The sequence below is a fragment of the Rhinolophus sinicus genome, chromosome 7 (genome assembly GCF_057876585.1).
Source record: "Rhinolophus sinicus isolate RSI-liver-muscle chromosome 7, RSI-T2T, whole genome shotgun sequence".
Classification (NCBI taxonomy): domain Eukaryota; kingdom Metazoa; phylum Chordata; class Mammalia; order Chiroptera; family Rhinolophidae; genus Rhinolophus; species Rhinolophus sinicus.
Genome location: NC_142507.1, coordinates 54994655 through 55020481, shown reverse-complemented (window position 1 = coordinate 55020481; position 25827 = coordinate 54994655). Strand labels below are relative to the sequence as shown.

At 57.4% G+C, this 25827-nt stretch overlaps 2 protein-coding genes across 12 annotated transcripts in view; one reads left to right on the top strand and one right to left on the bottom strand.

The window, feature by feature from the left end:
- The window catches only part of ARHGEF2 (Rho/Rac guanine nucleotide exchange factor 2), a 42825-nt gene extending 25347 nt beyond the window's left edge, over positions 1–17478 (top strand). For 7 of the 11 annotated variants that reach the window (XM_074318887.2, XM_074318888.2, XM_088799658.1 and 4 more), the window contains 21 exons: positions 2817–2961; positions 5117–5184; positions 5459–5522; positions 6132–6261; positions 6499–6608; positions 6706–6852; positions 7327–7577; positions 7767–7892; positions 8188–8305; positions 8467–8715; positions 10195–10271; positions 10865–11034; positions 12444–12511; positions 13468–13668; positions 13956–14075; positions 14179–14246; positions 14374–14409; positions 14606–14656; positions 14835–15278; positions 15549–15732; positions 16325–17478. In XM_074318887.2, coding sequence (XP_074174988.2) covers positions 2817–2961; positions 5117–5184; positions 5459–5522; positions 6132–6261; positions 6499–6608; positions 6706–6852; positions 7327–7577; positions 7767–7892; positions 8188–8305; positions 8467–8715; positions 10195–10271; positions 10865–11034; positions 12444–12511; positions 13468–13668; positions 13956–14075; positions 14179–14246; positions 14374–14409; positions 14606–14656; positions 14835–15278; positions 15549–15732; positions 16325–16398 — 2901 coding nt within the window. In that variant the 3' untranslated portion in view covers positions 16399–17478. Of the gene's footprint in view, positions 1–2454; positions 2643–2816; positions 2962–5116; positions 5185–5458; positions 5523–6131; positions 6262–6498; positions 6609–6705; positions 6853–7326; positions 7578–7766; positions 7893–8187; positions 8306–8466; positions 8716–10194; positions 10272–10864; positions 11035–12443; positions 12512–13467; positions 13669–13955; positions 14076–14178; positions 14247–14373; positions 14410–14605; positions 14657–14834; positions 15279–15548; positions 15733–16324 lie in introns of all 11 variants that reach the window. The other 4 variants (XM_088799659.1, XM_074318890.2, XM_074318893.2 and 1 more) reach the window with 2 other exon arrangements.
- A 2767-nt stretch (positions 17479–20245) lies between these two features.
- Positions 20246–21974, bottom strand: RXFP4 (relaxin family peptide/INSL5 receptor 4). The gene has a single exon (XM_074318895.2). The coding sequence runs from the start codon at positions 21606–21608 to the stop codon at positions 20487–20489; it is 1122 nt and encodes a 373-aa protein (XP_074174996.2). The 5' UTR covers positions 21609–21974; the 3' UTR covers positions 20246–20486.
- Positions 21975–25827: the final 3853 nt, after the last annotated feature.

The window sequence follows — 25827 nt, the reverse complement described above, 5'->3', positions numbered from 1 at the left end:
CCTTCCGTCCTTGCTTCCTTCCTTTCCTCCGTTTTCAAACATGTGTTGAGCGCATGTTGTGCTGGGTGCTCACCAGTGTCACCTCTGTCACCGTGGTACAGGTGAGGGCTGTGCAGCCAGAAAGGCTCCCGGGAGGGTTCACGAGAAACAGTGACTCTAGACGCAGGACGGGTTAGTGCTGATCCAAGCAGGAAGGGCCTGGGGGTCTGGTGGGTGTTATGGACTGTGGGGCAATGGGTCCTTTTCTTGGCGGACAGATTGGGGCGTGGAGGCAAAGGGCTGTCCTGCTGGCGGGCAGGTGGATGGGAGACCAGTGTGATGACCTTACTCGGAAGAACACCTGGCAGCGACAAGCCCATTCCTTGCTTCTCTGCAGTGGGCTCCCCTGGTGAGCAGGCCCTGTGTTCTTGCATCTTTAGCAGCCAGAGCTGAGCCCTGGGGCGGGCACAGGCTGCCTCTGGGACAATAGCGCTAGGCAGTGCCAGGACTGCTAGCTGCTGGGCAGCGCCCGTGTTGGGATGTGCTGTTGCTGTGGCTGCTGCCCGCTGCTGGCCCACCTAGAGAGGGGGTCGCTTGGCGAGAGGGTGAGTGTTGGAGGTGGAGGAGGCTGGGCCCAGAGCACCTGGGTTGCCTGTCGGAGGCATGGATGCCAGAGAGGGAGGGTCACAGAGACCCCATTCTCTGGCAGCCCCAGTCCTCACCTCCCTTGCCCCCCACCTCCTTCCCAGGTGAGCTCCCCAGAAGGCCTAAGGGTGGAGGGCAGGGGCCTGCGAGGGGAGGGGCGCCCAACACTAGGGCAGGTCTGCAGCGCTGCCCCTTGTGGGGCTGACCTTGATTCAGATGTGTTGCTCTTTTTGATGATATTCATGGTTTTGTTTGCTTGCTTTTAATTCATTTTGTGTGTGTCATGGAGAAGGCTGGGAGGTCAGGAGAGGAGGAGAGAAGGAAGGGTGTGGTGAGAAGACTTAGTTGGATTTGACCTTTGAGATTCTCTAAGGTTATCATTCAGAGCAGGATTCGATCTGAAGAGCTATAATCTGGAGCAAGGGAGGGTTTTCTAGTGGTCCTGGTAGGTGGGGACCAGAATGGAGGCCTGGAACATTGGAGGCTGGAGTTAGAGCAGGTCAGCTTCCTTAACCAGGCTGAGCTGGAGGGTCAGGGCAGGAAGAGGCCAAGGGCACTGGAGGAGAAGCAGGGTGACAAAGGGGGGCGGGGGAGGGAGTAGAGGAGGGCCGCCCCATGGCGGCAGGGAGGCCAGGAGGTAGGAGGAGGGAGAGACAGAGGAGCAAGGAAAAATGCATGTTTGGGATGGGGCGTGACCTTGAGGCTTCAGGGCTCTGCTCATCAGACAGAACTGGAACCTCTGAGGGCGGGCAGGAGAGAGAAGGATCCCGGGCCACCAGGAGCCCAGGACTGGGACTGGCTAGGGCAGTGCAGGGGCCCAGTGCCCTCTGGCCCTGTGGTGTTGACTCAGCTCCCGCTCACTTCCCTTTTCTCCCTAAGCACCAGTATGTCCCGGCCCCTCCCCCAGCTCTTAAGGGCTAGTGTGGCTGGAGCTGGGCGCCAGGCCTGGGCGTCTGAGGGCCGGCCTGAGGGCTCCCCTGAGTTCTGATGCTCTGTCCCAGGCCCCCTCCCCACAGTGTCCTCCGACTGGGGGCCCTTACCCTCGGCCTCAGCTGATTGATCTGATCCGCTGGTTGGTTCTGAGAAGCTGGGAACCCTTGGAGGCTGTCTTGTCAGCTTCTTCTCTGCCCTCTAAGAGTGGAGGGAAAATCCAGGCTCTGAGGCGACCCCTGGGGAAGGCCCTGGCATAGGTGGGAGGGATGATAATCTGTCTTCTCACCTCACGCTTTCGGGGAAGCTTGGGCTTGAGGAGGGACAGAAAAGAGGTCAGGGGGAATGAAAACCAGCAGAGGGTCTGCTGAGGTCAGGACAGCAGAAGAGAGAGCTGAGCGGGAACCACCAGCGTCTGAGGAGCTGAGGAAGGGCTAGGTGTGTGCCATCTTGAGGGAGACCAGGAGAGCTGACAAGACCTGACGGAGGGTAGATGCCAGAGGGACTTGCGAGGAGGGAGAGACCCGTCGGATGAGGAGGGACAGAGGGGGCTACCCTAGGTTTTGGAGGGTTGTACCGGAGGGATAACGGTGAGGCTGCAGGAGAGCCTTCCTGCCAGGAGTGAGGCCCAGCCTGAGAGCCCGGAGAGGAGTCACTAGACCACAGCCAGGCTCCTCCTATCTCGGGGTGAGTGGGGGACGCGCTGCCTCCCGCACAGGTGATCCCTGGCTGAGTGTGTGGGGGGCAGTCAGGCTTGGTACCCGGACTCTGCGTTGCTGGTGGCAGTGGAGGCATTCTGCCCCCTTCAGGCAATCTGACAAGGGGATCTCCTGCCCCCCACTGTGACTGCCTCGAGACAGCACCCGTTGTCATGGTTATAAGAGGAGCTAACTCCCATAGATTTGAAAGCGCTGGTGAGCTGGCACCCTCTGCGTCGTCTGCTCTCTGCGCATCTTCCCCGGCACAGAGGAGAGAGCACAGCCGCTTGGGGACGAGCAGAGCCAGGGCTGGGAGGTGGAGTGAGGACGCCGCGGTCGAGAGCCAGGGACATGAGTGGCACCAGGAGGCAGCCCAGCCGCAGAGGCCAGGTGGGTCCAGCGCTGGCCTGGTCCCTGCTGGACAGCTGCAGCGAGCTCTGCTGTGGGACTGGTGTCCTCCCGGCAGCCCCAGGCAGGCGTTCCTCCCTGCCCTGTGTCCCTGGACTCCTCAGGCACCCTGGCATCTCCCAGCCTCACTTCCTGTCTCTCTCACCCCTGCTATAGGCCCGGGAGAAGGAGAAGATGAAGGAAGCCAAGGACGCCCGCTATACCAATGGGCACCTCTTCACCACCATCTCCGTGTCAGGCATGACCATGTGCTATGCCTGTAACAAGAGCATCACGGCCAAGGAAGCCCTCATCTGCCCGAGTAAGTGGTTTGGACCCTGAATGTCACTCTGACTTGGTACCCACTGACCCTGAGCTTTCCATCTGTCCTTTCTGCCCTGGATCCCTAGGGATCACTCCTCTCAGGGCCCCCGCTGGGCCCACATGCCAGATGCTTGCTCCCTTGCTCCCTTTCCTCATGCCCGGGGATGGTGGCGGTCGGAATCCAGCATAAGCAGGGTTTATGCAGCATAAGCAGGGTTTATGGGAACATGGGGGAGGGGAGGCTGGGATGGCTCCCCGTGCAGCTGTCGTCCTCTGGTGTCCCTGGAACAGCTGCTGAGGGTCCGGGGGACTGGCTGGAGAAGGAGCAGGAATGTATGTGAGGGTGGGTGGGGGGAGGCCTGGGGAGCTGGGGGGCAAGCTGCCGGCCTTGCAGCTGCCTCTGCCCATCTTCTAGGCAGAACTGGACACTCCAGACTTCAGGGGCCCCATGCCCCTCCCTTTGCATTGACCGAGGGTGGAGCCTGAAATCTCTAGGTCTCTGCAGTGGGAAGCAGAGGATGGGTTAGGACCCTCTGCTCATAGTTGCAGTCTGGCTGACCCCACCGCAGGAGGAGGGCAAATGGCAGGGATGTGCGCATTGGGGATGGGGTTCGAATTCCCACCCGGCTCCCGCCTCAGAGGGTGGCCCTGTGTTTGGGAAGCATTACACAAGCAAGGGCTTCTCCTCCCCAAGGGGCCAACATACTACCTGTGCAGAGCCGCCTGCCCCACCCCAATTTATGGCAAAGGGCCGCTTGGGATTGGAGCAGGGCTGGGGTATTGTGACCTGCAGCTGAATGGCGGGGCCGCAGCGCTAGCCTCTCAATCCCTGTGGGACGGGGGGAAGGAACCCCCAGGGAGAACCAGCTGGGTCTCCCCGCTTCCTTGCTGCTCAGCTTAGAGTTATGAGGATGAGGAGGGAGTCCCAATCTAGATCCCTCTAGAGACCTGACAGAATTCCCAATCCAGAAGCTTGTTGCTAGGGGAACCTGTGAGGCGGCCGCGAGCACTATTTTGAGAGCAGGTGGAAAGCGTGGGGAGGTTGGTCCAGAGACGCGGTGCTGGGGGTAGGGGGGGCAGCCCCCCCACTTCTGTCTGCCCCTCGGCCCCACCCCACGGGCCTTGTATTTGTGGAAGTGAGTGCGGCGCTGGGCATTGTCTGAAGGAGTGAGCAGTTTCCGGTGTTGCTTCCCCGGGGGCCGGGAAGCTGGTACAGGGCATGTTGGGAAGGGACGGCCCGTGGCCCCAGCGACTAGGCTCGGCTGCTCCTCCCTCCTCTCCTCTCCTCTCCACCCCCATGGCAAGGTGTGTGGGGCTGGTGGGGGAGAAGCAGACGGAGGGTGGGAGCTGTGGGTGTGCCTCAGTGGGGGAACAGGACTCCCGGCCTGGCAGGGAGAAGGCAGCCTGCCTTGTGTCGGAGCAGGCATCGCTGAGCAGTGCAGAGGCAGGCCGGCTGGTGGGGGACAGGACAGGCTGAGCCTGTCCCCAGTCTCCCCTTGGCCCGTCAGCCTCCACACTGCTGGGGCCCGGCCAGAGGTCACAGAAAGAGCACAGCCTTTGGACTCAGGCACACCTGAGCTGAAATCCCAGCTGTACCGCTCGCTGCCTGACGTCTGGCTGAGCTGAGCTCCAGGACAGGTTCCTCACCTGTGAAATGAGGATAACATAACGGAGGCTGCCTCAAAGGGTTGTTAGGACCAAGGCAACGTGGAACGTTTACTAGACGCTCAGGGGCGGGTATTCCCCCCTCTGCCCCTAACCCCCGTCCCAGCTGCTCCTGTGCCATCTTCTGCTCTGTGGGCGTCCTCGCTTCTCTCCCATCTGTCATTCTCAGCCACCTTTGTGCTTCTTGAGCTCATCTCTGGCAGCCAGTAACCCCGTCTTCCTCTAATCCCCCCCTCGGATCACCTCTGAGTCAGGATTGCACATCCCCTTGATTGCTTAGCTGGGTTCAACACCTGTACCCTCACTTCATTTCCTGTTGGAGGGACGGTGGGAGGGGTGGGGCTGGGGTGTAGGGATGGCAGAGACGTCTGGGAAGGGGGAGAGTCTCTGAGCCAGCGTGGCCAGGGGGAGATGGGTGTCTGCATGTGGGGGTGCCCCCTCCTGTACCACCCGGCCCTCCCTTCACCCTCTTTACCCCACCCTCCCAGCCTGCAATGTGACTATCCACAACCGCTGTAAAGACACCCTGGCCAACTGTACCAAGGTCAAGCAGAAGGTGAGATGGCAGGGAGGGCAGAGGGCTGGGGGAGAGGGCAGTGAGTGTGCGGTACCCTCAGACCCTTTTCATTCATTCCCTCCCCCTGTGTTCCTCTGTCACCACGGGGCAGCCGGACCTCAGGCCCCAGCGAGCCAGCCCCCAGCACTGGGCTTAGCCACCCTGGTGCCCTGCCAGCTTTCTCCCAAGGGGGCCGACTCCTGCCCTGTGTGCCCTTGTAGGTCACCCTTGGGTGACAGCTGACTCGGTGTCTCTCTCTTGCTCTGTGTCACAGCAACAGAAAGCCGCCCTGCTGAAGAACAGCACTGCCTTACAGTCTGTGTCGCTCCGCAGTAAGAGTGAGTAGCAGGCCTGCGGGAGCCCCCGGGGCCTGGGCCCCCTGCCTCCGAGCCCTGGGCTCTGCTGCCCCCTTGAGGTGGTTCCCTGGCACAGCACCTTCCCCCGCTTAGGTGGAAACAGGTGATGGATGTCCAGGCTCCAGCTTAGGGACAGGGCAGGACAATTCCCGTGGGGGGCTGGGCGTCAGCCTGCTCGCAGCCTGTAGGAGTATTGTTATCGTTCCTTCAGTTTTTCACACTGCACTTGGGAGCGTTGGTGGTAGCCGTCAAGTGTCAGTTCACACAGCTTTGGTGGGACAGGAAGGGCATGGTGCTTAGTCAAGAAGACCAGCGTCCGAGGCCCCGCTCAGCCACGGGCTGAATCGCCCTGACAGGTCTTGGGACCTTTCTGAGCTTCAGTTTGCTCCTAGGCTTGTTGTGGGAAGGGGGAAGATAAGATTAAAACTACTGCCCACCTGTCAGGTGACATTGCCCTTGTCGTGTCTCTTTGACTGGCGCGGGCCCCGGGTGGGCTGGGACAGGCGGCCTCACCTGTAGTCCTGGAGCCTGGGAGGCCTGAGTCCTGGGAAGGCACCAGGCATGACGTGTGCCTGTTTGGTGCCCCCATAGCCACCAGCCGGGAGCGGCCAAGCTCCGCCATCTACCCCTCCGACAGCTTCCGGCAGTCCCTGCTCGGCTCCCGCCGCGGCCGCTCCTCCCTGTCTTTAGCCAAGAGTGTTTCCACCACCAACATTGCTGGGTGAGCCTCCACGGGTGGGGGGGCAGGCGGGGGAGGGCAGGGAAAGCCAGGCAGGCAGAGAGAGTGGCAGTGGGCACCGGGGGCCTGAGCAGGCCTTGCCACCCCTGGGTTCAGAATTACAGGCAGACGGGTAAGGAGAAGTTGGGTGCCTGCCTCTCGGGTCCTGCCGGGGCCGCGCGCCTGGGAAGGGCTCTGCTGCCCGCGTCGGGGTGTTGAGCTGGGCCCTGTCTCCCACAGACACTTCAACGATGAGTCTCCACTGGGGCTGCGTCGGATCCTGTCGCAGTCCACAGACTCGCTCAACATGCGGAACCGAGCCCTATCGGTGGAATCCCTCATTGATGAAGGTGAGCGTGCCAGCCCGGGACCTGAGGGGCGGTGGGGCAGGAAGGCCCGGGGCCCAGGGAAGGGGATTGGCTCTGAGCTGTCCCCACTGGCGTCCAGGTGCGGAGGTGATCTACAACGAGCTGATGAGCGAGTTTGAGATGGACGAGAAGGACTTCACTGCTGATTCCTGGAGCCTCGCCGTGGACGGCAGCTTCCTGCACCAGCATAAGAAGGAGGTGATGAAGCAGCAGGATGTCATCTACGGTGAGCCTCCTCTTCCGTCACCAGGTCCTGCTGTCTGTCCTCCCTCTGCCAGCCCCACCTCTCAGGACCCCCGGCTTGGCCCCTTGGTCACCAACACCCTGCCCGACATCCCACAAGTTGCCTCTGGCCCCTGCCTTTTGGGGCCGTTGGGCTCCAAGGCTCTTTGTTTCTATCTTCCTTCAAGTTAATTCTTAGTCTTCCCTCGGTGCCTGTCACGCCTGGTGCCGTGCTAGGGACGGTGGGGACCCAGATGTGGCGAGGACACGTGGTCTGTGCCCTAAAGCAGCCAGCAACTGGAGAGGGCGACCGTAAAGCCAAAAAACGATCCGTAAACGATCATAGGTCCTGGTCAGGCTGAATGTTAACCTGGAAGGGGCCTTGAGACCCTCCGACGAGCTCCGAGGTCCCCCGCCCCCCCACCCCCCCATGGCAGCCAGGCTGGGGTGGAGGCCACACGTGCCTCTGTCTGTGCAGAGCTCATCCAGACGGAGCTGCACCACGTGAGAACGCTGAAGATCATGACCCGGCTTTTCCGCACGGGGATGCTGGAGGAGCTGCAGCTGGAGCCCAGCGCCGTGCAGGGCCTGTTCCCCTGCGTGGACGAGCTCAGTGACATCCACACACGCTTCCTCAGCCAGCTGCTGGAACGCCGGCGCCAGTCCCTGTGCCCGGGCAGCACCCGCAACTTCGTCATCTCTCGCTTGGGTGACCTGCTGATCAGCCAGGTGACAAAAGGCAGGGCCTGTGGGCAACTGGTGGCAGGGGCTGTGACGAGAGTGGGCGTCTCTTGCCTCTGAACTCAGGCAGGGGAAGCCAGGACCGCTGGAGAGGCAGGAGGCCAGCGGTGGGCAGGTGTCCGGGGGTGCAGTGTGGCTCTGGGGGGACACTGACCCAGCTCGTGCCCCGCCCTCCAGTTCTCGGGTCCCAGCGCGGAGCAGATGCGGAAAACCTACTCCGAGTTCTGCAGCCGTCACACCAAGGCCCTGAAGCTCTACAAGGAGCTGTTCGCACGGGACAAACGCTTCCAGCAGTTCATTCGGGTGAGCGGCCCTCTGCAGGATCCACACCCAGGCCCCGTCCCCGGCGCTTGTATGTGCCACAGATGCGTGGGTTCAGGCTCCACTCGTGGGGCCCCTCACGGCAGCAGAGCAAGAGCTTCCCAGCGCGGGGCCCGTGGTGTGTGTCCCCGTTTCCCAGCTGCTCTCCCCTAGGCCAGCGTGAGGTCTGCGGCCGAGTTAGGGCCAGCCCCGGAGTGCAGGTTCCAGGTCCTGCGTTCTCGGAGCCGCCCTCCCCTCCGGCCCCACACGGGCCCTGACCCTGCCTCTGCCCTTGTAGAAAGTGACCCGCTCGGCGGTGCTGAAGCGACATGGGGTGCAGGAGTGCATCCTGCTGGTGACCCAGCGCATCACCAAGTACCCGGTGCTCATCAGCAGAATCCTGCAGCATTCCCACGGTGAGAGGGGCCCCGAGCCAGGGACGGCCGCCCGGGGCGAGGACAGGCCCGCGGTGACCGAGGGAAGGGGCCCCGGCAGCCCCTGGAGGCGGCGGGGTCGGGACTCGGGGCCGTGGGGCCGGAGTGAGGCTGGCTGAGCCACCCCCTGCCGACCATGCCAGGGGTCGAGGAGGAGCGCCAGGACCTGGCGACGGCGCTGAGGCTGGTGAAGGAGCTGCTGTCCAACGTGGACCAGGACGTCCACGAGCTGGAGAAGGGGGCCCGCCTGCAGGAGATCTACAGCCGCATGGACCCCCGCGCCCAGACCCCGGTGCCTAGCAAGGGCCCCTTCGGCCGGGAGGAGCTTCTGCGACGCAAGCTCATCCATGACGGTTGCCTGCTCTGGAAGACGGCGACCGGCCGATTCAAAGGTCAGTTGTCAGCTTGGCAGGCTGGGCAAGAGTGGCAGTCAGGTGTAGGGAGGGCGAAGCATCCGTCCCTTAGGAACCGCTGGACACAGCCTGGCACCCAGGATGACAGGGGTGCAGCGGGAGTCCAGAGTCTGGATTTAACTTCTGGGCCCCACGGGGACTTCCATCTCAGTACGTAGTCGTTTCTCTGGTCCTTGCCTGCCCGGAGAGCTCGGACTTGGATGAGGAAGGTGGAGAAACTCCAGGACCAGAGGACAAGCTCGGGGCATTTGGTTCCACCTGCTGGAGCCCCAGCCACCAGGGCAGGAGTTTGGGAACACAGTGGGCTGTGTGTGGGGGGGTGTTGGGGGCGGGGCACACGTTCCCAGGCTCCCTTCCCAGACTGCGTTGCCCGATGTTTCCTGCCCAAATCAGGGCCTGAGAGTAGCAGGCCTTGGCTAGGGTGAGGACTGAGGGACCCAAGCAAGCCATACTGCCTGAGACCACAGCCTGGCTGACCCTCTGTCCTCTGTCGGAATCCCCAGCCCATGCTCCTAGAGGCTGCAGTCTTTCGCAGTCACTTTCCTTCATCCCTTTCTCTCCTTCCCATCCCTCCCACGCAGCAGCTAAGAATATAAGCCGGGGGGTGGGGGTGGGGGTTTAAAAATAGCAAGGCTGGAGAGCTTTATTTTTGAAGCATTCAGCAAAAGCCCTGCCCTTCCCGCTGCATGCCCACAGTTGGGTAAGATCTCCAAGGGAAAAGGGTGAGTGTGTTTTCTTGACCATGACACCTGCGTTTTTGGACTTGACCTTTGTTTCCTCCTCAAAGTGCGGGACCTCATAGCCGCCGAGGGCCAGGTGGGTGGTGTAGAGGAGAGTGCAAGGGGGTGGCTTCATTCCACTGGAGAAGGAGCCCAACTCTCCCCTCCCTGCCCGGCTCTGACGAGAACTGGGAATATGCTGGGCCCGGGGAGTTTAGGTCCAATATCCAGAAAGGTCTTCGTTACTAGTTAAGTGTTAGACCTGGAGCTGAAAGGCTGAAACAGGGTGGCCCTTCCTTCTCTGGGAATCTCTTCTACTCCTAAAAAGCCTGGACCCTTTCACCCAGAAAAATACACGTGTGTTATATTAATACTCAGAGTTGCTTATGCACCTTCAGAGGGTTTGCAGAACCCCTGGAGCCCAGCGGTGGACCCCAGGTTAAGAAACCTGCCTCGGTTGGGTGAAGATGGGTGTCCTCAGAGGCACTGGCTGACCCTTATGGTCTCTTGGAGCTCTAGAAGCTCTTTTACCTGATAACACGTGCATCTTTTCTTGCCCCTCGCATTTCTGAGCTGTAACAATGGGGACGTGGGAGGTCTGCACAGGTGGAGGGAGCAGAGGGAAGAGGGGCCAGGAAAAAGGGGCTCCTGAGCTCCGGCCGGGGTCGGCCGGTCCTCGCGAGAGAAGCCCTGCTCAGACGCTCCCAGGCTAACTGCTCTCCGCCTTTGTCCCCACCAGATGTGCTGATGCTGCTCATGACAGATGTGCTGGTGTTTCTCCAGGAGAAGGACCAGAAGTACAGCTTTCCTGTCCTGGTGAGGCCTTCCTCCTCCTCTCTCAGCACGGCCTGTGTTTCGGACCTTTCTTGCTTTCCTGCCTGAGCCCGAAAGCACCCTGGAACCCTCCAGTCCAACGGCTGATAGCTACCATAATAAAATGGTTGTAATAAGATAAGACTGCAGGCCCTTTTACACCTGTGAGGAAGGCCACTAGTACCTCCTCTATGCAGATGTGGAAAGTAAAGCTTAAAGTTAACTACCGTGTTTCCCCGAAAATGAGACCTGGCTGGACAATCAGCTCTAATGTGCCTTTTGGACCACAGATTAATATAAGACCCAGTCTTATTTTACTATAAGACTGGATATGATATGATGTGATATATGATATGATATGATACCAGGTCTTATATTAATATTTGCTCCAAAAGACACATTAGAGTTGATTGTCCGGCTAGGTCTTATTTTCGGGCAAACACGATACATGGGCAAGGGTCTTGTGCGTCTAGGTCCTCTCTGGTTGGCACCAGAGCTGGGCTCTTGTCCTGCAGGCAGACTCTTCCGTCCTTTGATCGTCCAAGTATCCAAGAGTCAGGATGCCCCCGCTTAGCCCTCCTTTCCCCTGGCCGCAGGACAAGCCCTCGGTGGTGTCACTGCCGAACCTCATCGTTCGGGATATCGCCAACCAGGAGAAGGGGATGTTTCTGATCAGCGCGGCGCCCCCTGAGATGTACGAGGTCCACACGGCGTCGCGGGATGAACGGAGCACCTGGATCCGTGTCATTCAGCAGAGTGTGCGCCTGTGAGTGTGTGTGTGACCTCAGGACCTGCCGCTTCAGGCCCAGGCCACAGCACCCCCCGGGGACAGAGCCCAGGGTTCCGAGGCTGGGGGGAGACGAGAGGGCCCAAGCCGGAAGGGTCATCTGTGTTCTCATACACGCAATGACGACCCGGTGTGAGCGGACTGGCCGAGGAGTACTCTAAGCTGCGATGGCCGCACACCTGCCAGCCAGCTGGTCTGTGGGCACGCGGCGATTCATGGGATTGTATCGCATTTTACCTTTATTTTTCTCAAAATGAGTGAAAAAGAAGATGACAATAGCACTGATACTGGAGATGAGAGGAGCAAGCCTCATAAACAAAACTCCACATAGTAGCGGCAGGAAGGAAATCGTTCCGTGTGCTCACGTAGCAGATCTTTACCCTCTGTTGGGCATACATTAGATTTGAGGCAACCAGTCAGCTGTGTGTGTCTATTGGGGCGAAACGAGTCAAGCAAAGAAGCATGTAGTGTTGAAAGTGGATTCTGGGAGATAAAACTCAGGATGCAATATATACAGGGTGCCAAAAAAAGATACACACATTTTAAGAAAAGAAAACACTGTATTAAAATTGTAATACAATGAATGATGCTAACATTCATTTGATTAACGCCATGTTTTGCGTGAACTGTCATACTACACATTGCAGTATTCAACTTCAGAAAGTAATACGTAGATAACATCTCTTAAAATGTGTACATTTTTTTTGGTACCCCTGGTGTATGTATATATATATGGAGAGAGAGAGAGAAATTTTTCAGGGAATGGCTTCTTCTCCACTTTATAATGTGTAAACCTGTTGTTTTAAAATGTCTGCAAATTACACTTTTGAACAAACTTTTTCAGAAATGCATAAAAAACCGTGAAATTGCATATTCTAGCAAAACAACGCAGAATACGTGTCCCGTGGACATTAGATCCATAGTAACCTCTGTGTCACTAGTACTAATGTTTGAAATTGTGAAAATTAGAATTCATATTCTTCGTTGTAATTGATTTATTGAGCTTCTGCCATGTCCAAAGCACTGTTACATTGTTGCAGTTAATCCTGCCGAAGAAACATGTAAGGAAGTTAGTATCCCCATTTTTCAGAGGAGGAAATAGAGCGGAGACCTTCTGGGAAATAGCGGAGCCAGGGTTTTAGCCCAGTTTGTTTGGTGCGAAAGCCTGTAGTTGTCCCTCTGCCGCTTCTCCAGGTGACCTTAGGAGAGGCACATAGAGACCCGTAAATGCAGGTGACCAGGTCTAAGAAAAGGGATGGTCATGGGTGAAGGGAGACAGGGCTGTGGCTGGTGGGTCTCCCCTGGGAAGCACCGAACGTGTTTGGCTGATTCCTGGTGTGTAACCTGGCCTCCTTCCCCCCACCACACCCAACCTGTTACCCCTCCAGGTGTCCGTCCAGAGAGGACTTCCCCCTGATTGAGACAGAGGATGAGGCTTACCTGCGACGAATCAAGAGTAAGGCCGCTCAGTTTGTCAACTAATTCATGATATATCCACACAGTGGGAAACGATGCAAGTGTTTTGGAAAATGATATGGTTCCATGAGGGCTGATGGAGAGCCATAACTAAAATATGTTGTCAGGTGAAAAGAACAAGGTTTAAAACAATGTAAAGTGGGGATAAGTATGTGTCATATGTAGTGTGTGTGTGTGTGTGTGTGTGTCTAGAAAGATAAGGTATTACCGTGGCTGCCTCTGGGAAGGGGAGCTAGCAAGACGAGGGTTGAGACCCTAACCTACTTGTTTACATGGGGCCTTATATTAGTTAGGGTATGACCTAAGGTCTGTACAAAAAGACCAACAGAAATCAGCTGCCTAACCAAGGTAGATTATTTCTCTCCACATATCAGTCTAGAAAGGGGAAGTGCAGAGTAGTGGTCCCACTCTGCCACCTTCAATGGGCAGATTCCCACCTCTGGGTCCAAAGTGGCTACGAAAGCTCCCACTGTCACATCTGCCTCCCAGCTAGCAGGGAGGCGTGAAGGAACAACGAGCCTGTATACCCATTTCTTTTAAAGGCCCATCTGGACGACACTCATATCCGTCGGCCAGAATTGAGTCACGTGTAATGTCTAACTGCAAGGCAGGCTGGGAAATGTAGTCTTAACTGGGCAGCCCTGTGCCCCATGACTGTACATGTTCCCTAACTGGAGGGAGATGGGAGAGAATGAAAACTGGTAGACAGCCGTAGTCCCTGCCACTGATCCTTCTTGCTTTTGTTTTGAGAACAAAAGTGCAGATGTTACTTTTCCCCAAAAAAGTTTTTTCTTTTTTAGTAAATGCCAAACAAATCAAATTTAGGTTCTGCCACTCTGCCCAGCCATGACCCCTGACCCCTGGGGCTGCCCATTCCCCACTGGCTCTCCTGGGTACCCTGGGCCTTCCCGTGTGCTCACCTGTCCTTACCCACAGTGGAGCTCCAGCAGAAAGACCGGGCACTGGCAGAGCTGCTGCGAGAGAAGGTCGGGCTGTTTGCCGAGATGACCCGTTTCCAGGTGGAAGAGGACGGCGGCACTGGGTTGACCCTGACCACACTGCCCAGGGGCCTGTTCCGCTCCGAGTCCCTCGAGGCCCCACGTGGCGAGCGGCTGCTGCAGGATGCCATCCGTGAGGGTGAGGGGCGCCTAGGTTAAGAGTGTGGGCTCATCCGCTCATTGTCACAGACTGGGCACACGACTAGCCCTGGATGCACACACACACTGGGGATGTCAGCCCGTGGCCTGCAAAGTCCCTGCTCTGTCTGCTGGGAGCTGGGCAAGGCGGGGAGAGCCTGATCTTTCCTTCTGGGACCCTCTCGCCCTGCGCACCCTTAATGACCTTTGCCACGTCCAGTGCCCATGCAGTCAGTGCCCGTAGGGTCCTGCTCTGCTCCTGCCCTCACCGCTCCTCTTCCCTTTCAGTGGAAGTCCTGAGAGACCTGCTGGTGGGCCCTGCCGTGGAGCTGCTCTTGACGCCCCGGGAACCAGCCCTGCCCGTGGAAGCAGAGCGTGGCGGGAACACAAGTCCGGGGCTCACTGCCAGTGAGTAGTGGGTGTGCGGGGTTACGGAGAATGGGGTGGCACCAGGGGCCGGGCCTTCAGTGTCCTGGGGAACTGAGCTCGGCCTCTCCTTGCCCCTCAACAGATGGCGAGGCCAGAACCTTCAACGGCTCCATCGAGCTCTGCAGGGCCGACCCAGACTCCAGCCAGAAGGTGGGTCCTCAGGAGGGGTCCACACCGGGCCCGAGGGTGGGAAGGGACAGCCGGCCACGGATCCTTGACACCGAGATGTCAGGGACTTGTGTGCCTGCTGACTCCCCCTCCTTGACCATTTCTGCAGGATCGAAATGGAAATCAGTTGAGGTCACCACAGGAGGTGAGATGGGAACTTGGTGGTGTGGGAGGCTCCTCCCCGTCTGAGGAATTGGAGCCAGTTTGGAGGGGCGTGGGGACAGTCTGTACCTCACAGTCTCCGGAGTCGGGCCGTCCCCACACACGCACTAGTTCAGCTTCTGGGCAGTCCCCCCACCCTGAAGCTCGGGCCCTATTCCCACCCTCTCGTCTGTCCTCAGGAAGTCTTGCAGCGATTGGTCAATCTCTATGGACTTCTCCACGGCCTACAGGTGAGTGGGGCAGGAGCAAGAACAGGGGCAGTGGTGGGGATAGGGGGCGCCAGGGCAGAGCTGCCCTCCCAGGCAGGCAGAGCCTCTCCCAATTGGGGTTCTCCTGGGCCCTGGGGGTGGTGAGGAGCAGAAGAAAGAGGGGGTTCTGATACAGCCATCTGTCCCCATTCCATCTCAGGCGGCTGTGGCCCAGCAGGACACTTTGGTGGAAGCCCGGTTCCCTGAGGGCCCCGAGCGAAGGGAGAAGCTGACCCGAGCCAACTCTCGGGACGGGGAGGCTGGCAGGGCCGGGGCCGCCCCTGTGGCTCCTGAGAAGCCGGCCACGGAACTGGCCCTGCTGCAGAGGCAACATGGGCTGCTGCAGGAGGAGCTGAGGCGCTGCCGGCGGCTGGGCGAGGAGCGGGCCACCGAGGCTGGCAACCTGGAGGCCCGGCTCCGGGAGAGCGAGCAGGCTCGCGCCCTGCTGGAGCGGGAGGCCGAAGAGGCCCGCAGGCAGCTGGCCGCCCTGGGCCAGACCGAGCCCCTCCCCGCCGAGGCCCCCTGGGCCCGCAGGCCGATGGACCCCCGGCGTCGGAGCCTCCCTGCGGGCGACGCACTGTACTTGAGTTTCACGCCCCCACAGGTAAGGAAGGCGGGAGTAGCAGTGACAGGGGCGGATAGCAGGGCCCAGGAGAGAAGCTGAAGGAGCTGGGGATTTGAGCGATGGGCTCACAGCCTCTTAGGGTACTGGCTGGGGGACCACAGGTTTTGGGTGAGTGCAGAGGTCAGGCATTGGGGTCTGCCGGGAGAGCCAGTCTGGGGGCCGGCAGGGCACTGCCCCCGGCTGAGCAGGGCCACGGTCTGCACCCTGCTCATCGCGGGGCTGCCTGCCTTTCCTGCCCGCTGGCTGCAGCCCAGCCGAGGCCACGACCGCCTGGACTTGCCTGTGACAATTCGCTCCGTCCATCGACCCTTTGAGGATCAAGAGAGGCAGGAGCTGGGCAGCCCTGACGAGCGGCTACATGACAGCAGTGACCCCGACACAGGCAGCGAGGAGGAAGGTGGCAGCCGTCTGTCTCCGCCCCACAGTCCACGAGGTGAGACCCTGGCTGAGACGTGGCAGAGAAGTGGGGTGCAACCTGGGTTCAGACCCTGGGGCTGTGGCTTCCAAGGGAGTCTGCACCCTGGAGCACAGGACCTCCGGGCTAGGCAGGAAGGTCCCTCACTACCCACTGAGGTCTGAGTGACTGGGAGGGACACAAAGGACTTCCTGTTTTGGCTGATGGTGAAACTCCAGGAAGCCGAAGATGTAGGGGGGCCACCCCTTCTCCAACAGCAAGTTGGTGATTCCCAACCTTTTGAAGCAGACATGGATTTTTGAAAATAAAAAAAAAATGTCAAAGACCTCCAAGTTCTTACAGTTGGTTCAGGAAATACAAATAGCCAAAAGCTACTGTAACTCCACCTAGGAATCTTAAAATACTTTGTATTTCATGACTCAAACTGTATCTTCGCATACTTACAGGGTGTACACAGTAGCTAGCTAGGTGTGGGCACATTCCTTACACCCACGGAGGTTTCTCCCACCCCCAGGGAGTCACGGACCTCGCCACTCCTCAGCCCACGGCAGGGGGGCACTCGTGGAGGGGTGCAGTTGCTCACCCACTAACTTTGCCCCGTCCCCCTCAGACTTCACCCGGATGCAGGACATCCCAGAGGAGACCGAGAGCCGCGACGGGGAGCCTGTCGCTTCCGAGAGCTAAGGGGGCCCCCCTCCCTGTGCCCCCCGAAGAACACTGCTGAGGAAGGCAGACCGTGGGGACTCCAACCTGCCTGTGACCAGGGAACTTTTGAAAGAACTGCTGTCTGTCCTTGCCAGCTCTTGGGATCCTTGCACACCTGGGGCCATTTAGGAAGCTGGGGAGTTGGGCCGCAGTGCCCCCTGGTGGCAGCCAGAAGCTACACCACAGATGCCAATCTTTCATGCCTTCTCCCCTCTACTTTAGGAAAATTTATTTATTTATTGTTTATTAGCTGTGGAGAGAGAGGGGAGACTTAGAGGACCAGGGACATGGGAACCAAGCCATAGGGGTCAGGGGGCCTTGTCCTTCAACACTACTGGGGTTCATTCAGGCTTAACCATGTGGCCACTGGGTTCTCGCCCTGACACCGCCCAGCGACCCCCCCTGAGGGGAGGCTGCGGCCACAGGACCCTGCTGCCCCTTCCAGAAGGGCTGTGGGCAGGACCATGCCCCTCTCCCTCTCCCCTCAACCTCTCACTGCTGGTCTCCCGTCTGTCCGTCCTCCACGGACCCCCAGGGAGATAACCTGGCTTCCTGGAGGTGGTGGGATGGAGGTTGAGGTGGCCATAATGGTCCATTGCGGGGGTGAGGGAAAACCCCACAGGGACCAGAATGTCTTTTTGTTATCGTTGTTTTCTTTTTTGTACCAAAGCCAACTGCACGTATTTTATATTTTTAAGAGAAGATTGTAGGCAACTAGAAATTGCAGCCTTCTATCTCCTCATCGCTGAAGAACTTGAGGGATGGGGGAGCTTTGACTTCTCCCCTCATCTGTAGTAATGGGGAACCTAGTCTGACTTCTTCCCCAGCCGTTTGGAAACAAAGTTCCAGGGAGAGTTGGGGAACCTCTGTGAACCCTGACCTCACCCTCACCTCAGCAACCATGACCTGAAACCTCAGCCTGAACTTGGGGGATTTTTTTAATGGACCCCCAGTGCCCACCCACCCCAGACCTTTTCCTGCCCATTTGATTGTAAAAAAAAAAAAAGAGAGAAAGAGAGAAAAAAGATAAAGCAGGGAAATTAAAGACCTGGAACCCTGTGAAGTGCCATGTCTGAATGTCTGCCGGTTCTGAGGGTGCTTGAGCCAGGCGGTGACCTGTGTGCCTCTGACGGGGCCCTTTACCTCTCACAGGAAGGTCCGCCAGCCTCCCTGAAGACGGGGTCCTAACAAAAGAAACTGTTGCAAACCCTTTTTGGTATTGTTGATACTCAGACACAAGGACCAAAATGAAGGGGCCCTTGATCAGGTTCCGGTGGCCGTTGGTGATTCCAGGACATTATTAGAAAACTCATTTCCATCTCATTTGCATGCCATGCTCAGAAGCCCAGCAGCCTCTCAGCCCCAGCCCTTTTGGCACAGTCCTCTGTGCCTCCCCCAAGTGTCATGGGTTTTCAAGTTCAGTCCCCACTCTGCCCTGGGTCTTACGTGTCATGAGAGTAACCTCTTCAAGATGGTTCCCCTCCAGAGTTGCTGCTCTTAGCTCTTAGGCTCTGAGAGGCAATGAGGTTAGGTTGATTTCAGTTCTCGTTTTTTTGGCTAATTTTACTTCCTGTTTCTGGTTAGTAACAGCTCTGGGGTGCAGGGAGGGGAGCGAGTCTAGAGGTGTAGAAATGCTGGTGTAGAGCACATGTCTCTGTGGGAGCCCCTGGGGTGAGATAAGAAGAGTGGGGCTCAAGACCTCAGCTACAAAAAGGACTTGGAATCCCAAGATGGGGGTCAGCAGCCCCTGCACCCCTGTTATTCTCCCACCGGCATCTGGCCTTTACAAGGTGCTTCCTCAGTCTGCGGTGGGAATTACTCTCATTTTACAGATGTGGAAACCTGGGTGCAGAAAGGTTGCCAGGCCCACACAGGTGAGCCAGCAAGGGGCCAGCCCCCAGCTGCAGCCTTCCTCTGCTCCCTCAGTGACTAGAAGTGCCAGGACTCCAGGTTTCCAACGCAGTGGCTCAGCGGTGGCTACTGTATCACCTGGGACCCAGGGCCTGTGAAAGGAGAGGAGGAAGGCCAGCGTGGGTGGGGTTCAGACAGCACCCAAAGACCCCTGGAAGGGGGGTTGCAGGCTCCTCCCACTGCCCACAGGGACCCCGTGAAGGATGCTGGTCAGGCCCTGAGCCTGTTGGAGGAGCCCATGGCTGTTCCGGGCAGCACGGTCCCTCCTGCCACCGCTGACCAAAACCCCCTCCCCATCCTTGGAAACGTGACGTCACACTGAGAGATTGATGAGTCCGTCTCACCTTTCACCATTCCTCCCCAAAACCCCTCCCAAATCCTATTTTCAGGGAAACGCAGTTTTAACCGTCCCTCCTGCAGTTTCAAAGCTCTGGCTTCGTGCCACGCAGATGCCTTCCCGCTGGAGCGGAGCTGCCCAGCCGGGCATCGCTGGTCCTTCCCTGCGTCTCCACCCCTACCAAGGGTAGGCCTACTATGTGCATTCACTCATCTGTGGCCAGGACCTGTTTAAACGTCAATATTTACCGCTGGGTCCCATTCAACCGGCCCCCAGAGGAGCCAATATCCGGAGCCTGGCAGGGCAGGGCCATCGCAGGAGCTGCGGGGGCGGCACTTAGGCGGCTAAGCATTTCCCGTCCCGAACTGGCTGGGGACAGACCTGCAGTTTTGGAACCAGATTAAACATTACCGAGAAGAGGAAATTAAACATCAAGAGGCTAATTAAATCTCTTCAACATTGCTTAATATGTTGTGAATTGGGTGGCTGTTTAGAGCCTCTTCTCAGCAACTGGAAGGAACCGGTGCGGGGGCGTCTGAGGCCCCCTGGCCGCCCTCCGCGCGCAGGCGCTGCTCGCAGCTTGCGGATTGGGGGGCGACGAAGTGGGAGCTGCAGCCCATCGTCCCTCTGCCACCTCCCCCCTTTGCAGGGCTTCCCCCTGGAAAGTTCCTTCTGAAGGCCAACCTTGGCCACTGCTGCGTCTTGTTTCTGGATCTGGAAACCAAAGGGGAAACCCTGCCCTGGAACAACTTTAAGAAGGCTGGAGGGGCCAGCTCCTCTCTGAGTTCTTTTGTAAAACTCGGATTTTACTCCAGAGCTCGCGATTCACCCCAGATGAGCCTCTGGCCCTCCAGCCCTGCCTCCCAGCTGCCCCCTCTTTTCTTCCTTTTTCTTCTCTCTCTGTCTCCACTTTACACGAAATGTAAGAATAACAGTTAACACTATTTAGGGCAACAGCCCGCTTTTCAGAGGAGAAAGCAGGTACGGAGAATTAACTTTGTTCCCTCAGCTGGTTAGTGTGGGAGCCGGACTGTGAACCCCGGGTTCTGACGGGGGACTTGGGGCAGCGAGGGGACCAGCACCCGTCTCTGCGCCTTCCATTTCCCCCACCTTCAGCCTCATCCAACCCCTTTCCTCATCTCTCACCTGCCTAGGCCCCACCCACCCACATCCTTGCTTGTCATCTTCACTTCTCCCTCCAAACCCGGATTTACACTCCTGCTGGGCCCTGCCAAGACTGCAGCAAGACCCCTCGTGTGGCATCTGCCTGCTGGGGAGCTACAGCTTTTGCAGCTGAGGTCTCTGCGGGCAGCACTGAGAGGGTAAGAAGGTGCAGCTGTCCCGGGATGAGTGCAGTTTGGGCCTTGGCACCAGAGAAAGACAAAGGGCACACCCGGTTTGAGGGGAGGGGTGGGAAAGGGAGGCCAGGCAAAGGGAGAAAAGCACTGAGCCCTCATCCAGGAGCCTAGAACCCCTAGGGGGAATTTCCTGGGAAATCGCACTGGAGGCAGAAGTGGGGCGAAGACGACTTGTGTCCGCACTGAACTGGAGATGGCACTGGACAAAAGGTCAAGGCAATTTGCGACTCATACACAGGTTTATTGTTAGACCCCCTCCTTTCCCACCTCCACATGGGAACTTCAGTTTTGTCCTACCAGCCTGACCTGGGCCGGGGCGGGCCGGCCCCATTCCACCACACCCAGAGTGGGAGCAAAGATCAGCCTTCCCAAGGGATGGCGGCCTGGCACAGGCCAGCCTCTCTCCGGGGGTGGCGCTGCCCCTGGCGGGCCCCAGCGGGGGAGACCTCCAGCTTGCACCTTCAGGCAGGGGTGCCTGTGTCCCAATTGGCCAGCATGGTAGAAGGGCCGCTGTCCTGGCGAGCGCTCTGCGTCCCCCGCCTGCTCCCCGCCTTTAAAGCCACCTGCTCTGCCCAGCCCTGGCCCTGGGGCCACAGCCGTGCGCGCAGGTCTCGGAAGGTGTGCGCCAGGGCCCGGCGGGGCTCCCGCCGCAGGAGACAATACAGCATGGGGTTCAAGCAGCTGTTGCTGTGTGCCAGGCAGGTGGTGACCGGGTACACGTAGGTATGGATGGCGTAGAAAGTGCTGTCCCAGGGCACCAGGTCAAACCTCACCAGGACAGCCCAGAAAGTGACCACATGGTTGGGGAACCAGCAGAGGAAGAAGGAGGCCACCAGGATGCCGATGGAGCGGGCCATGGCCCTGCTGTCTTGCCGTCGCCGTTGCCGCCGCCGCAGGAAGGCCAGCAGCAGCAGGTAGCTGGTGGTGATGACACCCAGGGGCACCACAAAGGCCAGCAGCACCCTCTGCAGCTGGTAGGCCCCCAGCCAGTACCTGCTGGGGAAGCGCAGCAGGCACAGGCGTGCGCCCCACAGCTCCCCCTCGGCCCCAAAGACGGCTGTGGGCAGCGTCACCAGGGTGGCTGCCACCCACACCGCCAGGGTGGCCACGCGGGCCCAGAAGAGCGAGAGGTGGGTGCCTGGCCCCCCGGCCATGGCCACCACCCAGTAGCGGGCGACGCTGAGCGCCATGATGAGGAAGATGCCGGCATAGACGTTGAGGACAGTGGCCGTCAGCACCACCTTGCAGAGGGCACCGCCGAAGGGCCAGTGGAAGTCCAGGGCCGACTCGGCCGCCCAGAAGGGCAGAGTGAGTGCCAGCCCCAGGTCTGCCAGAGCCAGGTTGAAGACAAAAGTGTCAGATGGTGGGCAGGGGGCTCGCCGAGCGCAGTTACCCAGCACCCACAGCACGGCCAAATTCCCCAGCAAGCCTGCAACCCCCACGAGCGCGTAGACCAGGGCGACCCCAACCCTTAGGGCGAGGAATTCCACGGGCATGGCAGCATCGTCCACACTCAGCACGCCGCCTGCAGACCCGTTGCTCCAGAACACGGGCAGCGGGGCGGAGGTATTGGGTGTGGGCATCTCAGGGCATCAGAGGTCAGCGGTGCCGGGCAGCAGGGGCCATGGAATCTCAGCAGGAGGCTCCAGACCTCAGTGCTCCTCTGGGGCCTCTGGCTGCTGGGAGCCCCAGCCCACACCCACACCTGCATGGGCGGGGTGTGGATTGGACAGTCTGCCCTTCCCCATTGCTCTTGGTGATGGCGGGTGGGTGGGGCAGGGTGAGGTAGGACCCAAGCTGGTGTGTGTGTGTGTGTGTGTGTGTGTGTGTGTGTGTGTAGGGCTCTGGGGCAGAGGAGAAAAGGGGCAATTACCCCACTATGAAGAGCAGCCCCAAGCCTCTGCTCCAGGGAGAGAGCTAGAGAGATCCCGTCTCAGGGATGACAGGAACCAAACTGCATCCCCCTTCTCTGCAGAAAGTGCTCTCTTGGGGCCTGGGGGAATGGTCCCCCCCCAGGGGGCATAAAGCAGGGAATGAATGCCAGAGAGAGAATGAGCAGAGCTTCTGGAGTCCCATATCTGCTACTCACTTGCTGTGTGACTTTGGGTGAATTACTTCACTCCTCTGAACCTGTTTCCGTGCTTAAAATTTTCAGATAAAAGTATCTGCTTCACTAGACTGTTGTGATAGAGTTTGATGATACATCTGCAAAAGCCCTTTGTACGTTGCTATTTGCATGACTGATGATTAGTTCAAAGGAAAAGTTTGGGGTGTTTATGGCAGAAGAGAGCAGGGTACTGAGAGGTTATCACCAAGCCCAGGGACCCGTGCCAACTAAAACACAGGTTGGAATTCATTGCAGCAACAACTGACCTTGAGGCAACGGGCAGGGAGGGAAGGGGGAGAGGAAGTGACAGGGAGTGCTCTCTCCCTGCTGGGAACTGGCCTGTGAGGACTGAGGGAACCTAGGAATATCCTCAGTTCTCTTCCTGCTCCTGAGTAGTAAGTAGTCTTGCTAACCTGTCATTCCACTGTCTTTCACCCTTTGCTGCTCTAGTCTATGGAGTCAAAGGTCAGGGGTCCTCCCCTTCTCCCATCCCCAACCACATTTCAGAGCTCTGGATCCCAGATATGCCCTCCCCACGCCCCATCCTGTCTCCCCATGACCTCAGTCCTGACTGGAAAAAATGCTTCATTGGGCCCTCCCATTTTGTGCCTGCACCCCTCCCCCGTGCAGAATTTGCTGTGATGGGGAAAAGAGGAGGGCCGTGGGTAGACAGAAAAGTGAGGCTTTCTCAAGGATTCTGAAATAGTCAGCACCTTCCTGCCCTCTGCCAGCAAATCAAGATGTTTGATGTTCAGCTCCCTTGGAGTGCTGGGGGCGGGGAGGGGCCCTTCGGGACAAGGAGTCAGCAGGGTGTTGGATGAAGCCTGCAGGAGAGACCCAGAGGCAGGCTCAGACAGGGTGCAGGATGTTTGGGGTTTTCAGCAAGGAATGGGTGTGGGGGGAAGGCAGAAGGGGGTGCCCAGCCCAAGTCCAGGTGAGACCCAGGGGCTACCTCCCGGCCTCATGGACTGGCCGTGTTTACTCTCCCACCCATCCAGAGTCACCTTACCCCCCTGGCACGAACATGTCTGCTCAGCGCAGTACTGATTTTCTCTTGGCTCAGAGAAAAGGAGCTGGGTCAGAATTCCAGGCTTCTGCTATCCATTGGAAATATTTGGTCCTCTGGTCATTTCTTTTTTTTACCTTTATTCATTTCTAATCAATCCTTTCCCTTGGTCGGCGGCTGTGAACACCCGCTTGAGGTTATGTAGAGAGGTAATGCCACCAGCTGGCCACATCTGAGAACTTCACTTTGGGCCCATGATTTCTATTTCCTAGTCTTTTTCTTTCCTTCTTTCTTCTTTCCCTCCCTCATTCATCACAGTATTTCCCAATTCCTTACCATGTGCTAGGCTCTGTGCCAGATGCTGGGGAGACAAAAACAAATAAAATATGGTCCGTTGCCTCATAAAATGTAATACACTTGTTGAGATGGATGGGACCTTTAAGATCATCTCGTTCAAGTTCCCGTTTTATAGGGAGTGGAAGTGACTGGCCCCAGGCCACTACGGATGTGGTGGCAGAGTCAGGATTCGAGATAAAAGATCCATGACTCCTGGTACCTGGCTCTTTCCACTCTGTCACGGAACTTTTCAGGATAATCTCTTCCCCCTTCCCGAGTGTCAGACGCGCCAGTCCCTGCCCTTGGGAAGCTCCTAGGGAAACTGGATGTGGACACAGGAACAGAGACAGCTCCTCTCTAGATGGTCTTCATTCACAGCTGCTGGGAGATGAGGAGCTGGAGTCAACAAAGACGGCTTTGCATCGCCACGTTCATGTACGTCACCAGCCCGATTTTCTCCGTCAGGGTGCCAGGACCTGCGGTGGCAGATTACCGTGTCACGCTGACATGAAAAGGACTTCTAATGATGGGCCGCCCTCATCACTGATTTTCCACCCCTACAGCTTACCGTCTCCAGCCTCAGAGGAGACGTCGCTGATGCCTAGAAGTCCCTTTCCGTGTCCCCGATGAGCTTGGGTTTCCGTACCTTCACCCAAAAGGCATTTCCCGGGTTTCTGGTAAGTGCCAGGCACGGTGCAGGCCTGGGGCACGACAAAGGCCAAGCTACCCTGAGAGCTCACTCAGGAAAGGCAACCGCAATAGAAACAATCCTTGTAAATGTGTCAGAAAGGTGCTGTGCTAAAGACTTAATAGAGAGTTCAGAGCAGGTACAAAGGAGGAAGTGTTTAATGTTAGCTTTTCAGTCCTTGGGCAAGTAGGTATCGTTGGTTTAATCAGCTGTGGCCACCAAGTCATGAAATATGCAGGACTGTATTTCTGGAGACTGGGGGAGGGGTATGCTCTGCAGAAGGGGCTACGTGCTGACAGCCAATGAAATGGCTGGCACATTTCTCTGTCCCCTTGCATACGCCCCCTTCTTATATGTACATTTCTAAAGATTCCTCCTCCACAAACGTGATCCAGTTTTGTAAACAACCGTGAACATACCCATCCCCTCAGCCTAACTATTGCATTCAGAAGAAATGTAATGGGGCCTCTTTCCTCACTCTACAATCTCTAAGCGATGTCCATTCTTTTCCAGTTCTGTTGGAATTGGCTCCAGGAACGATCCTTTGACACCTTACACCTTTTAGAAAATAAGTACCCAGACATCTGATGTACGATACTAAGGGAGAACACAAGACAACTGCAAAACTTTTTGCAGTTACTCTAACAGGTGCCAAATGGTGCTTTTTGATGCCATTGTTTTTACAGCCATGGCCTTTTCCTGATCGTTATTTCTCTAGAACAACTTGTGGCCTGGAAGGAACCCAAGCCTGGATCTCCACTGCTCTTCTCCTGCTGGCTTTGTCCTTAGGCCCCTGATGAGAAATGACACTTGGGACTGTCATATTTTACATATCACCTCCAGGTACACTCATTATAACCATATGAAAAATCACGAGAAGTATTTTTGAGCAGTCCAGATGTTAGGGGTTTCTGCCTAACAGAGTTCCACGTTCCAATTGTCAAGAACCTAATCATGGCCAATCAATGCTTTAACTTTCGTCATAAAAATCTAGTATGGCAAACAATTTGGTATGGCCTAAAATTTGACAAGGAAATGATTGATTTTCCTTCAGCTGGCCTTAAGTAGTTTCAGACTACAAAGAGAAAGGGTTTTCTCTAACAAGATTGCATAAGTGCATTTTTCCCCCTCTGCCTCTTCATCAGAGAAACCTGGGTCTCTTTGAGGACTGTGGGTCTCTTTGGGGACTGTGCTTTTCTTAACGCTCTAAAGAATAATCAATGCACTGCTATCCTCCCATTTTGCTAACAGTCCCCTGAGCTGTACCCTGTCTCCTGGTTTGTCACTGCTGACTTCTCAGTCAGCAATGGGTTAATCCATGCCAGCCAGTTCCACAGTTCCACGAAGGGTCTGTGATTTGCAAACCCACTCTTAGTTACCAATAGTATCCACACGATGGAATATTATTCAGCCATAAAAAGGAATGAAGTTCTGATACATGCTAGAACGTGGATGAACCCTGAAAACATTAAGCTAAATGAAAGAAGCCAGACTCAAAAGGTCACATATTCTATGATATCATTTATATGAAATGCCCAGAATAGGCAAATCCATAAAGACAGAAAGTAGATTAGTGGTTGATGGTGGCTGGCGGGAGAGGAAAATGGGAAGGAACTGCTAATGCATATAGGGTTGCTTTTGGGGTGACGAAATTGATGTGGAATT